General features: G+C 43.4%; 1 protein-coding gene across 6 annotated transcripts in view; it reads right to left on the minus strand.

The window, feature by feature from the left end:
- Positions 1 to 12,715, minus strand: part of ephb2b (eph receptor B2b) — a 117,710-nt gene that overhangs the window by 64,736 nt on the left and 40,259 nt on the right. For all 6 annotated transcript variants that reach the window (XM_071493120.1, XM_071493118.1, XM_071493119.1 and 3 more), the window contains exon 2: positions 7,617 to 7,696. In XM_071493120.1, coding sequence (XP_071349221.1) covers positions 7,617 to 7,696 — 80 coding nt within the window. The remainder of the gene's footprint in view (positions 1 to 7,616; positions 7,697 to 12,715) is intronic.

Raw genomic sequence — 12,715 nt, forward strand, 5'->3', positions numbered from 1 at the left:
AGCCCCGTCACTGGCTCCCGCCATGACTGGCACAAAATAAACCCACGGTGCTTGCAGCTCCTGCGTCTGGGCTACAGAACCCAACATGAGTCAAAGTAACCACAGTAATCTGCCACAGTTTCAGTGATAATTAAAATTTAAACAGTAATATTAACTGTCTGGCATTTTTACTGTGAATAGTGTGAAACTGGTAACTGTTGTGTCTACTGAGCCGCAACTTTTATGAATCGAGTTTCTCGAGGAACGGTTTCAGCCCTAATAAATATCTATGCTGTCAATTACATATACACATGCATACATACATATTACACACACAGCCAAATAGCTACACATATACCTACATATATATGCACATACATGTATATACACAAGCATTACACATACACATATACCCATAGAGAAAAATAAATGAAAAGATAAAAGCTGATTTTTCAGTGACAGGAAATATTTGCAGTGTCATGATAACGGCTCCTCTTAAATTTAATATAAGTTGACTCACAAAAATGCAAAAACTTGTGTTGTCAACCTAAAATTTGATCAGCTGCACTACTGCACATTTACCAAAGTGATGCAGTGTGATCTCAGCTTAACAACAGCTGTGGCTGGAAGGTTATACAAGCTATGGTTCTCAGTGCTATGGTTTAAGGACGCGTCTGTCTTTAGGCCCACAGTGGCAGACATCATCATCTCAGGTCATGAGCAGCCATTGACCTTCCCACTTGTTGAGGGGCAGTGGGGAGGCTGTGGGCCAATTAAACAAGAGCGGACAGTCCTGTTTCTACCGGGCACAGAGCGCTGGACAATCGCACTTTAATAAAATGAATGTGGAGACAGGTGGGGGTTGCTGCTAATGAGGGATGCAGACAGGGGAAACTGCAGGGGAAAGTGTTGGCAGTGATGTGGGGGGAGGTGGGGTGAGGCAGCGCTAAAAAAGACCCCAAACAAAATGTGTTTTGATGGAGGGCCCCTTTTTGTCCTGTCATGGCCTCTTTGGCCTGCTTTCATCACAGTCAGTGGAGGGAAGCAAATGGGGCATAATAAGAGCCTAACGATCAAGCGCCGAGTGTGAAATTAGAAGAAACGTCTTCATTTTCACAGCTTTTTCCCCTGGCTCTTCACTCAGAGTGCTGCAAAATGGTGGTCATGTGTTTTAAGTACAGAAGGTGGAGGTAACGCTGGTGGTGGATGTCAAGACGGATTAGCTGGAGGCGATGAGCTGCCCTCAGATGGTGGAAACAAAAAAACTCCGGCTTATTCTTCTGAGATCCTGTTAGGTTTCGGCAAAATGTTGTTTTTCTGGTTCTCTGAGTGTGGAAGTCAACTGCCACAGGGGCTGAGTGCGATGAATGCAGCATTAATAGAACATTAAATAAATAGATGTTTAAGACCCGAATGATCAAAGACATTTTCTTCACAACCAAAGGCACAACAAATATTATCAGGAGCTCATTTGCATTTGTGAAGTATTTTCTCAACATTAAAAGACACAAGACTATAGGACTTTGAGGTAAACAACAGCAACAAGCAAAGGGTTTTACATGGTACACTGGATGTGCGTCCCTCCTCCCTCTGAGAAACACCACTCACAGAAACACACCCTTTCGATGAAAACGCAACGGTGTGAAACCGAATGCACGGCTGGCTCCAAACAACAGCGCTCTGTTTTATGTTTTAATTGCTCTCGTCTGGCTCCTGAATCTAATAACTCCGGGTCCAGCAGTGTTGGTAAATAACTTCCAGTGCTTGGTTTAACCTGCTGGGTGTTGCCCGTCCACTATTCCAAGCAAACACCAGGAATTCTTGCATGTGACATTTGATGCTTCAAGTGTGTAAGTGAGCTGTCAACAGACCTGTAGCGATTCTGTTGCATTAGCAAACATGAGTGTTGAATGAGTGACACTGAAGGGTCAGATTTAAAATTTATGGCCTTGGCAATTTTTCTTATTTATGACAGAATTAGTATTGAAGACCTGCTGTTTAGATAAAGCATGTAAAGAGCTGCTAATTGCTCTGTTCCCAAAACAAACTGTTTCCACTATTTTCACACCATCTCTGCTACTCTCCTACACAAGCCTTGAGTTCACCCACTGGTGAGCTATAGATCCTGTTATTTATATAATGCTAGAGCAGCAGCATTGAGAGACAAATGTCCGCCGCAGAGAGTCTGTCTGCAGTGAATATACTGCAGACTGTGGAGGCTGGACTGTGGCAGGGCTGGTGTCGGCTGCTCTTCTTCCTCCTCTGGAGTTATGAGGTGTTACAGTTCAGTGACGTTCCCTGAGAATCAATATCTCCTCTGCCACTCGAGGAGAGAGAGAGAGAGAGAGAGAGAAGAGTTCAGCTGACCTGCAACCCATACGTCTCAATGACAGTAGGTCTCTGCTTTATCTGTAAAGCCGAGCGGAACGTGCTGTCAGGGCTGAGTTATAGACTGGAGTTACCCCTACAGCCGAGACCGTTTAACAAAGAGAGCTCTTTGCTTCATTCACCAACCAGAGCGATAACATTGGTCTGGGGTCTCACTTCCCTTTGGACGTCTTTGTAGCTACTAATTACCTACCTCCTCTGTAAGCACACATTATGCAGGAGTCACTGTGCACTTTTATATTTACATCCCGTCCCCTTACCTGACATTTTAATCCAAATTAGATAATACTGAGTGAGTCCAGAAAGGATCAGGGTGGGGCTCAAGGACAAATACATGAGGTGTTTGTACTGAATAAAATTACAGTTATAGCTTTAAAGGGATGAACAACAGCTACATTGCCTCAAAAGATAAAATCAATAACTTCCAACTGTTTAATCCAAAATGAAAAACAGAGGGGGAAACCTTGAAAACGGCCTCATGTTGAAGGATATCCACTTTTAAAAAGACAGTCAGGCAAGCAACGGCCAACAGTCTGCACACACACTCACGGTTGTCGATGTGTCACCCGTTATATTGCTCTGTTGGGAGCACTGTGCATTTGCACTGCGAGCAAAACAATCCCGTTGTCAGAATTCCCCATTTCCTGCACATCTGTGCAACAAGGAAAAGCTCAGCCAACGTGCACACGGTCAACAAGTTTGTTGGCTGCAACAAGTCGACCGCAGCTACACTCCTCGTGGACACTGGTTGTCAACAAGCAGTCAGAATCCTGATAAATAGATCTGTCTGGCAAGAACAAGTGGAAGAGTTATTGACGGTCATTACAGTCATTCAAAGCCGTTTGAAGGATTGTAAAACTGCAGGACTAAAGGAAGAATCAACCCCAAAACAAAGGACTGCGTCTATTACAGCCCCCATCACTGAGGCCAACTATGATTTAAGATGTCATTTTATAGCTTTTATATTTTATTACAGTCTTTTCATTGAGTAAGAGTAGTCTGCTGCATGATAGACAATGACCAAGCAGCATTAAACACGACTTCCATAAACACTTTATGCATAAAGTTACAGCAGGAAAAGAGCCTGTTCTACAACCTACAGCTGGTCAGAATAAAGTGACACATCAGTCAAGTGGCAATGAGAACGCACTGTCGGAGCACGCCGAGATCTAACACTTTCATTGTTTTGACATAACATGAAGTGTGGATTTGTCACATCTTGTCATTACGGTGTTTGAATTAACCTGAACCAGCTTCACAGTTCCACAGCCACACTACACATGAGCGCTCAATCACTGACAGTAGTAAATAAATTATTCACACAAAAGCAGGGAGAGAGATCCAGCAGAAAACTCCCGGGGCGCAGCCGCCCCATTTGCAGTTGTGGGAAATCTGTCAGAGCAGGAGTGGCTTCCCTAGAGGGACAGAGGACAAATGACACCCACTCTCTGCATTCAATTACTACGAGAGAGGCCATGGGAGCCAAATCCTGCAGGAGAACCGGGCTTCATACAGTGGAGAGACTCTCTCTCACACACACACACACACACACACACACACACACACACACACACACACACACACACACACACACACACACACACACACACACACACACACACACAGACTTAAGTAGAACTGTCTGCTGCAGTCAACTCCAATTACCAGTGTCCACTACTAATGCACAACATGTGAAACTAGAAGAACAATTCCATCTTTTTACCCTTAAATTCCACAAAGTTACATGTGGATTTTGTTTGCATATTTCTTCAAATAACTCCCAAAACATAATTTCACAGACTCTAATTGTGAATCACAGCAAATTAGTGGTCACTTTAAATTCCTGTGAGCCCATACAATGAAATAAGTTCAGCAAATTACTTGTAAAGAAAAAGAAGGCCATGTGGAGGAAAAAAAAAAAAAAGCATGCCACGTTGGTCTGCCGCACATGCCCACAGTTACATGTAAACAACCTCAATCTTATTCCAAAGGAATTCTAGTACAATATGCAGCTTCTTTGATAAATCATCAGGAACTGATCTGTTACAAACACACGCTGCATCTTGCCTTCCTGCAAAAACTCAGCTGCGGTGTGTCCCCAAGTGACACTGGATGTCTCTTGGTAGAGCGCATTATGACACATCCATAATGATAACCTAACCCACACACACACCACCTCATTATGTTCTCCGCCTAAGCAGGAGACCTCAGTTTCTCCTCCACAGTAGCTGTGCGTGCTCCCTGCAGCCAGAAGACAGTTTCTTAAATGACTGCTGTTGTCGGGACCTCAGCGTTGTAGCAGGGAGCGGGTCTGGATGTCTGACCTGATGTTCGCACGTCTCTCAGCTCCACTTGAGGAGAACACATTGACCACTTAACCCCCCCCCCCTACACACACACTCTGCTGGCCAGCTGTACACTATCTCCATGTCATAAAGCAGATTCCCAGTGGGTCAAGATCTCTAAGTTTACACAGTCTGATGTTAAAGGAGCAGCACGAGTTTGAATAAGAAGCAATGAGCTTTTCTGCTGGTAAACATATGTAAAAGCAAAATGTAAACTTTATATTGTGTTGTTATACATTGTTATACATTATTGTGTGCTCTGGGCATGTGTGCACTCGGGGTTAAGTCTGTCAGTCCAGCTTCACTGACTGCACCAGTTTGCATCTGTGGGCGGAGTGAGGCATATGATACGTGTGTTTTCTCGCCAGAATCTGAGAACATTAGTCAAAAGTCAGTAAACTTCCTGAAGCGCCGCGGGACAAAACTCTGGTTTGGTAAATATTGCACTAGTGCTGAATGTTTCCCGAATGGCTTTGAAGAATGATGAAGATGTCTTGCTTGTCTGGCTCGGGGACAACATAAGTTTGGCTGTCACTTTACATAATTAAAATAAGAACTGCCAAGCTGTACAAGGAGAGGGTTATAAAATTAGATTTACACAAGCTGAAGTGTGATATTGTTCATTTTCAAAAACCTACCGGAGGAAGTTTAGGTTTTTATAGCTGTATCTAAAGGAATTTCTTATCCTAATAATTTGACAGGCATTATTCAAATATCCTGTAAAATTAAAGAGAGGAATAACACCAACTGCCATAACATTTCTGACTTAATGTCGTACTGTTACTTGTTTGCGTTTCCATTGTGTCGCAAAGTATCACATGTCAAGTTAGGATATATTTCATGAAGCCATGCAGAGCAGTGAAAGCCAACTGCTGGTACGGCACTCTGCTGGATGTTACTGATCCACCAGCTAAGCCCATGAAGCCATGCATATATGTGTGTAAGACAATAGCTTCTGTAAAGCACCTCTTGCTGTTATACTGAGCAGGACAGCGAGCTCTGTTTCCACACCTGTTGCCCTGGGCCATAAGGGACAAGCTATCTCCATCGCTCTCACTCTTCACTTTCCAGCAGACTGTGCTCTTGACAAGCTCAGCCATACCATCATAAAACCTCAGTGCCCACGCTGATAAGGCCAACCTATACCTGACTAAACCCGGGGGGCTTAGGGACTTGTTTTGCATTTCACTGCACTCCAAGAGAGGGATACATCATAACTGCATGTGGAGGTTTTTCAGAAAGGAGCGTGAAGAAAAGCAGAAAATGAGTGCGCACATTCAGATGTCGTCATAGATAATCCCTTCAGGAAGACTGAATGTGGAGATATTTGATTTGGAAGAGGAGCCTACCACAGAATCAGACAGTAAACCACATGTTGCTGGAACAGAGATGGTTCTTGAAGAGCTTGGCTGGCTTCATTTTGATGTTTGGACCCTCATTTCACCTCATTTTGGCCAGTGCGGACATTTTTACAACACAAACTAGTTTGCAACAGTGATGTGTTTTTTTCCCCCTTTTTTCACAACTTCTAAGTCTGAAGTTTCCACTTAGTATTAAACCTGATTATGAAACATGGTTTGAGTGCATGTTTTGCTGAGTCTAACATTTTGCATAGATGAAAGGAGGAAGTGATGTAAACTGTCTTTGGAGTCGATTTGTGTGTGTGTGTGTGTGTGTGTGTGTGTGTGTGTGTAAGCTCGGTCTGTGCAGATTGGATCCAGAGCTGGCGAGAGAAGAGGAAATCGGGCGTCTTTGTGCTTTGGTATTGATTGTAGGAATTAGCAGGGAGGAGACAACGTGCCCTCAGGTTGGGAGAGATGAAGTTGTGCTAAATTATAGCTGAACAACTTTGAAGTTGTATCATGGAACTGTAAAAGGCCAGCTTTCTATGCTGCCATTTTATTTTTTTCCTCCATTTTTAGTGCAACAAGACGCAGCATGATAGAGTATAATTCAAACCATCTTTAAAACAAACCACAGAAGCATAAATAATTGAATAAAATCGGCAGTGGTTTTTTGAAATGCACCAGCAAATAAGTCTACAACATTTTTTCTCTCTTCTGGACTCAGGCTAAGAAGTCTAAATCTTATGGTGGGGAAAGAAGTGAAGGAGACCTTGCCTCTGGTTTTGGCTGGCTTTAAGTGGGCCTGGCTTGCATGTGGTTAGACGGGAACCAATGCCCTGGCAAACCATGTGGAAACACTGTGCATCAAACACCAACAGGGCCCATATAACACATAGCTCCTGGCCTGACCTATGAGCACACATATTTAGCTTTAAGAGTGTAAGAGTGTTCAGTCACACAGTGCTTTTCATGAATCAGAAAGTTCAGATCAGGCTATAATGTACAAAACCTGGATCATTTGTGGAGGCATGATGCAAAAAGAAAGCGAATATTCAAAAGTGAGAGTTAAAATGTTTGAGTCTTTGTGAAGCTATATTCAAAAAGAAAACCTGGTGGTATCTGCTCCTCAAATTGAAGTTTTCTACTTCAAACATCTACAAAGAAAATTAATATAATAACACAGAACAATAATAACATTGTTGAATTCAAATTCTTTCTATATGACTGTGCAGTTGGCTTTTTTTCCCCCCGTGTTTCTGAGGAAATGATTTAGCTCTCTCTGGGGGGCAGGCGGGCTCATTCACTGATCTCTGACCTTAGAGTGAGAAACCGAAACACTGGCCAACAGAAGTCCCAACAGAAATAAAGTTATTATGGGCGACTGAGCAAATTTACACATTAGCTGCACTTGTAACAAAGGAGAGGGCGGCCCCACACCTCTCCTTTGTCACAGTGAAAATGCCCTCAAATGACTTGCAATTATATTATTACTTAAATAATAACTTCATTAAAGCTTTTATTATCAGAAGCAGAGCTGAAACTGGAGCATGTCACTTACGCTGTTGTCACTGGACCCGGACACAGGGTAGACGGTCCAGCCCAGCTCCGCCGTGGCTGTGGTGGAGTCCATGAGTGTCTCTGCGGAGAGAAATAAAGACAGGATGTGGTCAGAGCGTCTCTGGAAGACACACACGGATTAGAAATGTAGAAGCAGAATAAAAGTTTTTCAGAATATACTGAAAAATATCTATTGAAAGTTCTCTGAGCCAAAATGGTGACACCTTCAGCAACACGGCAAAACATTTAAAGTCAACATTTAAAACGATACACAACAGCAGGAAACAATAAAATAAATAAAGTGTTTTTGCTTAACGAAAGTTTTGAGAAGCAGATTATAAGCAGAAGTGCTTCCATGTTTCTGAATATTATAAAAGGCTTGTTTCAGTGACAGACCTTCCATTGCTGCCCCCTCCCTTTAGAACGCTCTTCCCAAAACCTCCCTGACTGCACCAATCTGTCCATGTTCAAATCATTATTCAAAACTCAACCTTTCAGAACTGCTTTTAATGTGTGATTAACTGCTTTTAATGTGTCATCATAACTCTCCTTTTTTAATAACTGCTTTTAATGTGTGATTAATGATTAATGTTGTGTCAAGTTTTATTGCATCGTTTCCTTTGATCATTCTACATTCATATAAAGCAAGTAAGTATTATTATTATTATTATTATTATTATTAAAAGGCAATTTGTACATACAGAGCTCATAGTATAATAATTACAATTAAGGTGAAGGTTTTTTCTATATAGTCATCATGGTGTATTACTGGTTAACTGCTTAACTGGTGAGTGGGTCAAGAGAAAATAAATCAGCAACAACTTTGACAACAAGTAATTTTTTTATTATGTAAAAATCTTGGTTCAATGTGAGAATCTGCCGCTTTCTGTTGTGTTTTGCTCATTTTAAATTCACCTCTGTGAGCTTTCATGACTTTCACCACTTCATAAACTACTAAAAAAAAAAGTAATCAGTAATTATCAGCTGCAGGCCTGTTATTGACACAACATGTGTTAATGTACAGACAGATTGCTGGTAGTTTGACAACAGGTCAGACACATCCGGCTCAGCAGAACTAAGCCATCGTTCAGATAACTCTGTGAGGAAAACAACAGGCTGGAAAAGCAAATCTCCACGGAGCAGAGAAGGGGCCGCCCGACATGCCATGGAAAGAAACACCTCTGGTAATTGGGGTCAAAGACAATGTGCCTCTTGTCAGTCATGAGGTCCTCAGTGGGCACACACTCCACCAGCCTGACCCAACTGTCTGTCACACGCTTGCTGAACCTCTCATGGTGTCACCTCCTCTCCCTCCTTCTCTGTACCCTCCGTGCCCGTCCTCTCACGCCCTCCTTCCCCTCCCTGACAGGTCTAATGAATTTCTCCTGCTGATTGGGCCTGCATCACTCTTGTGCTGCAGTGTTGAGCTGCAGCAGATGGAGAGAGCATTCATCAGGTTCGAGGCGTCAGCTGCAACCCCAAAATGCCACAGAGGGATTTAGCCCCCCCCTCCCAAACTACCCACCTCCTCGGCAAACATGGCTACTAAGCTTAGCATAAGTCACAGCCAGCGATTGTAATGCAGGTCTGATGAACAACTGGTGGCTGCTCATTAATACTGTGAGATGAGCTGATTGAATTGGTGCTAATAGCGCGTGTTACTTCGCTCCTAGTGAAGACAAAGAACAGAGCCTCTGAAATCAGATAACATGTAGATGTTCCAGCTACAGGTAATGAGTGGAGGAAACCAAAGACAGAGGATCTGAAGTTACATCTTACTGGATTTTATTCAACGCTTGCCCCGTTCTCAGCTCTGCACCAGGTTACAGGATATTTCAGAGACTTCCAGTTGTTTCATAACCCTGGATTTCCTCTGATTTATATTCCAGCGAAAGCCACAGCTTCTAATTAACAGGCTCCACACGCATCGCTTTATTTCAAGGCCTTCTGCTGACTTTCTGCATCTCGCCCGCACTCACAAGGCATAATGCTAGATTCCACGTCCTATTCACTTATCACAAAGCCCAAATCGTATAATTAAGCAGATGAGGCTGCAATTGAGCAGCTATTGATAACCTTGTGTATGACTCAGAGCCGAGGAGCCTACATGGGTGTTAGGCAGTGAAATGGTAATTATCCCCCATAATGATAACGATAATTAGTGGAGGAGTACAGTGAGAATAATGAACCCCCTCTGTGGTGGTTTAGGGAGTGTTGTGGGGGAACAGGGAGTGAATTTCCCCAGGAATGTTAACACAGCCTGGGTGACTCCCCGCCCCCTCCCCACCCCCCATCCTCCTCTTTATCTTTTTCTGTCTGTAGCCACATATTCCTCTGTTTCCACCCACTCTCTCCTCCTATCCACCACTTGCTCCTTTCTCTCAGTAATTCTCCCTTCTCCCATCCTCACCTCCTTCTCTTCCCCTCCCTTCTCCTCCTGCTATCAGTGGCCCACGCCCTGGACAACTAGTACCTCACCATGAAAGACTGATCACTTTCCTTCATCCTGCTGTCTGCTCTTCAGTCCTGGCAGCCACACCAATTCATTACCTCCCGCGGAGCTGAGCAGCACATAGCTCACCACCGTCAGCCGCCGCCTCGTTCTCGGTGTGAACCCCCAGCCGTGGCGGAGCACGGCTGCACAGCGAGACCTGTCGGCTATTAATCAGGAGGAGGACGGGGTGCAGAGGTTGTCATCTGGATGCCACCACTGGAATCACTTATTTTTGATATTTTTTGTGGCCGCTTGTTTGCAATATGAGCGTTTAAATTTTTCCCGCTCATTGGACTGATGGTAAATGGTGAGAGTGCACAGGCAAGCTGTCCCGCTGCTCACACATCTACTGTGTCTATGGGTCGGTTACAATCAACACTGTGTGAAAGGAGAGATGCAGGCCTGAGGGAACTGTCAACAGACCAATACTCACAAAAAACAGATCTCAGAAAAGCAAACACTCTCCAGGCAATCTTACACAGAGGGAGGAGAGTTAGATTAAAGCCTTTTAATATGTCGGGTAATAAAGCAGTTTGAAGGGTTGGACCTCACAGGATCTCCATCAGGGCAGAAACAGCAAAAACAGATTCATTCCACCTGGTACCCGGTACCTTACAGACAATACAGCAGCAGTTAATGTAGAGTACCAGGTGTAATCAGTCTGTCAACCATGTCAATTAAGGAGGATTAATCAAGGTTTATCAATTTGCAGCTTTTGCAACTTCAAGAGCACCTGAAAAACTCTTTCATCATTTTCAGTGTTGAATAAAAAAAATACTTTTTCATACTGCACAAAGCTAAAAACACAGTTTAGGCGCAATATTAAAAAAAAAAAAAAACTGGAGGAAATCCTACTCACACAGGCCTCATGCAATGTAAGACAACCTTGTTCCTGCTACAGCGACTGGTGTTTTCCTTCAGAAAGACAATCATTTGTAACTTCCATGATTTATTTTAAAAAAAGATTTGAATGAATGCAGTTTTCTCACGCTCAGCATAGAGCATAATGTCTGAAGCTGTGCAGCCCTGTTTGTAGCGTAATGGATTTTCACACCTTCAGCACATGACTATCAGAGGGACACGTCAAGTGCTCGGAGATCTGATGACAAAGTGCAGTCTCTCAATTTCCCACTTAGAGCCGTAAGTGTCTTTGCATTATTTGTGTGGCAGTGGAGAGTGATGCATGACAGTGTTTTCACTGTTTAACTGAGCTCATGGGAAAATGACCTCTGCGATGGCAGTCAAAGTCAGCAGCTGCGCGTCTCTGCCTGCACGGACAGAGAAACCTTTTTAAATATGAGACATTTACGTGCAAGGCTTATTATGTTTTTTGTTAATTACAGAGAATATTAACAATATGACATTAAATAATTAAAGCCTGGATGTCTTTTCTTTTTTTTTTCTTTTTCTAAACCTGATACCCTTGACTGTGGAGGGGGCTATGAATATGCAATGAGGCCTAGGAGTCTAAGAAAAGCCTGCTAGGCTGAGAGCGCTTCCTCCAACACTTCCTGAGACTAAGGAGAGAGTTTAGTGCTGATCTGAGAGAGAGCTCTCCAGTGAGGGGCTGTCTGAAGTGACAGGCCTGAGGGGTAGGTGGGGGTGGGGGGGTGGAGGGGGTGGGTGCCTTGATACTACAAAAACACTCCTCCTCTCTAAGAGGGGTCAACGCTGCATCTCAGCTTTCTAAAGAAAGCAACAGCATTTTCAATGAGGGACACAGAGAAGAGCTGCTCACAGAAGAGACAGCCCAGCTCAAACAACCACAGACAGTAAGAAAATATACATCTTATTCAGTACATGCAAATACAAAGACTTCACACTCAAAGTTATCTGCAGCCCGTTGTGTTCCAGCATCAATAAATGAGAGCCAGAGAGGATAATGAGGGAATCTCTACACAGCATTACCATGCTGTGTATTCACATCATCCACTGTGTGTAAAATGTATTCATCCATTTACTCTCTCTGCACCAGGCAGTGTTTCCTCCTGGTTTATTTTATTTCCTTTTTTTTTTTTTGCCAGCCTCCTCAACATTTGCAGTTGGTTTGTGATGGCGACTGACCGTTCATGCTTTGTCCAAAGGGCAAGGGGGAAAAAAATCAGGATTTGACAGATGGACGGGCAATTAGTTAGAGCCAACAGACAGATTTCTGTAGTGTGAGGGATGGATGGCAACTTCCTCTACTTCCATGAATAAATTCCTCCTCTGACCCACACCTCCCAGCTCTACACCTTTTCCCCAGGCAGAAACAAGTGCAGCTTCCCAATCAAATTGACATGTCTTGTCTGTCTATCACAAGCACAGATATGTTGATATGTTCTCCAGCATAATTATATTGTTAAATGAGACCTGAGATATCTCTCCTTGGCTTCTTTCTCTCAGTGTGAAGAACCCAATTTGATGAATTGCTTTGCAACTTATTGCATCACCGTTGAGGAAGAACTCTGCATATAAATGACTTTGACGTCGTGGCTCAGACCAGAATCAAAGAGCATATACCGATTTTTCTAACAGAGCAGCCTATATTTAGGGCCCACAGTTTAATGAGGGTATTTTGAAGAAGCAATTGACCTCCAAAACAGCGTGAAGCAGCTCGGAGGCAA

This window comes from Trachinotus anak, unplaced genomic scaffold (genome assembly GCF_046630095.1).
Source record: "Trachinotus anak isolate AG129_WGS33_773 ecotype Australia unplaced genomic scaffold, CSIRO_AGI_Tana_v1 ptg000013l, whole genome shotgun sequence".
Classification (NCBI taxonomy): Eukaryota; Metazoa; Chordata; class Actinopteri; order Carangiformes; family Carangidae; genus Trachinotus; species Trachinotus anak.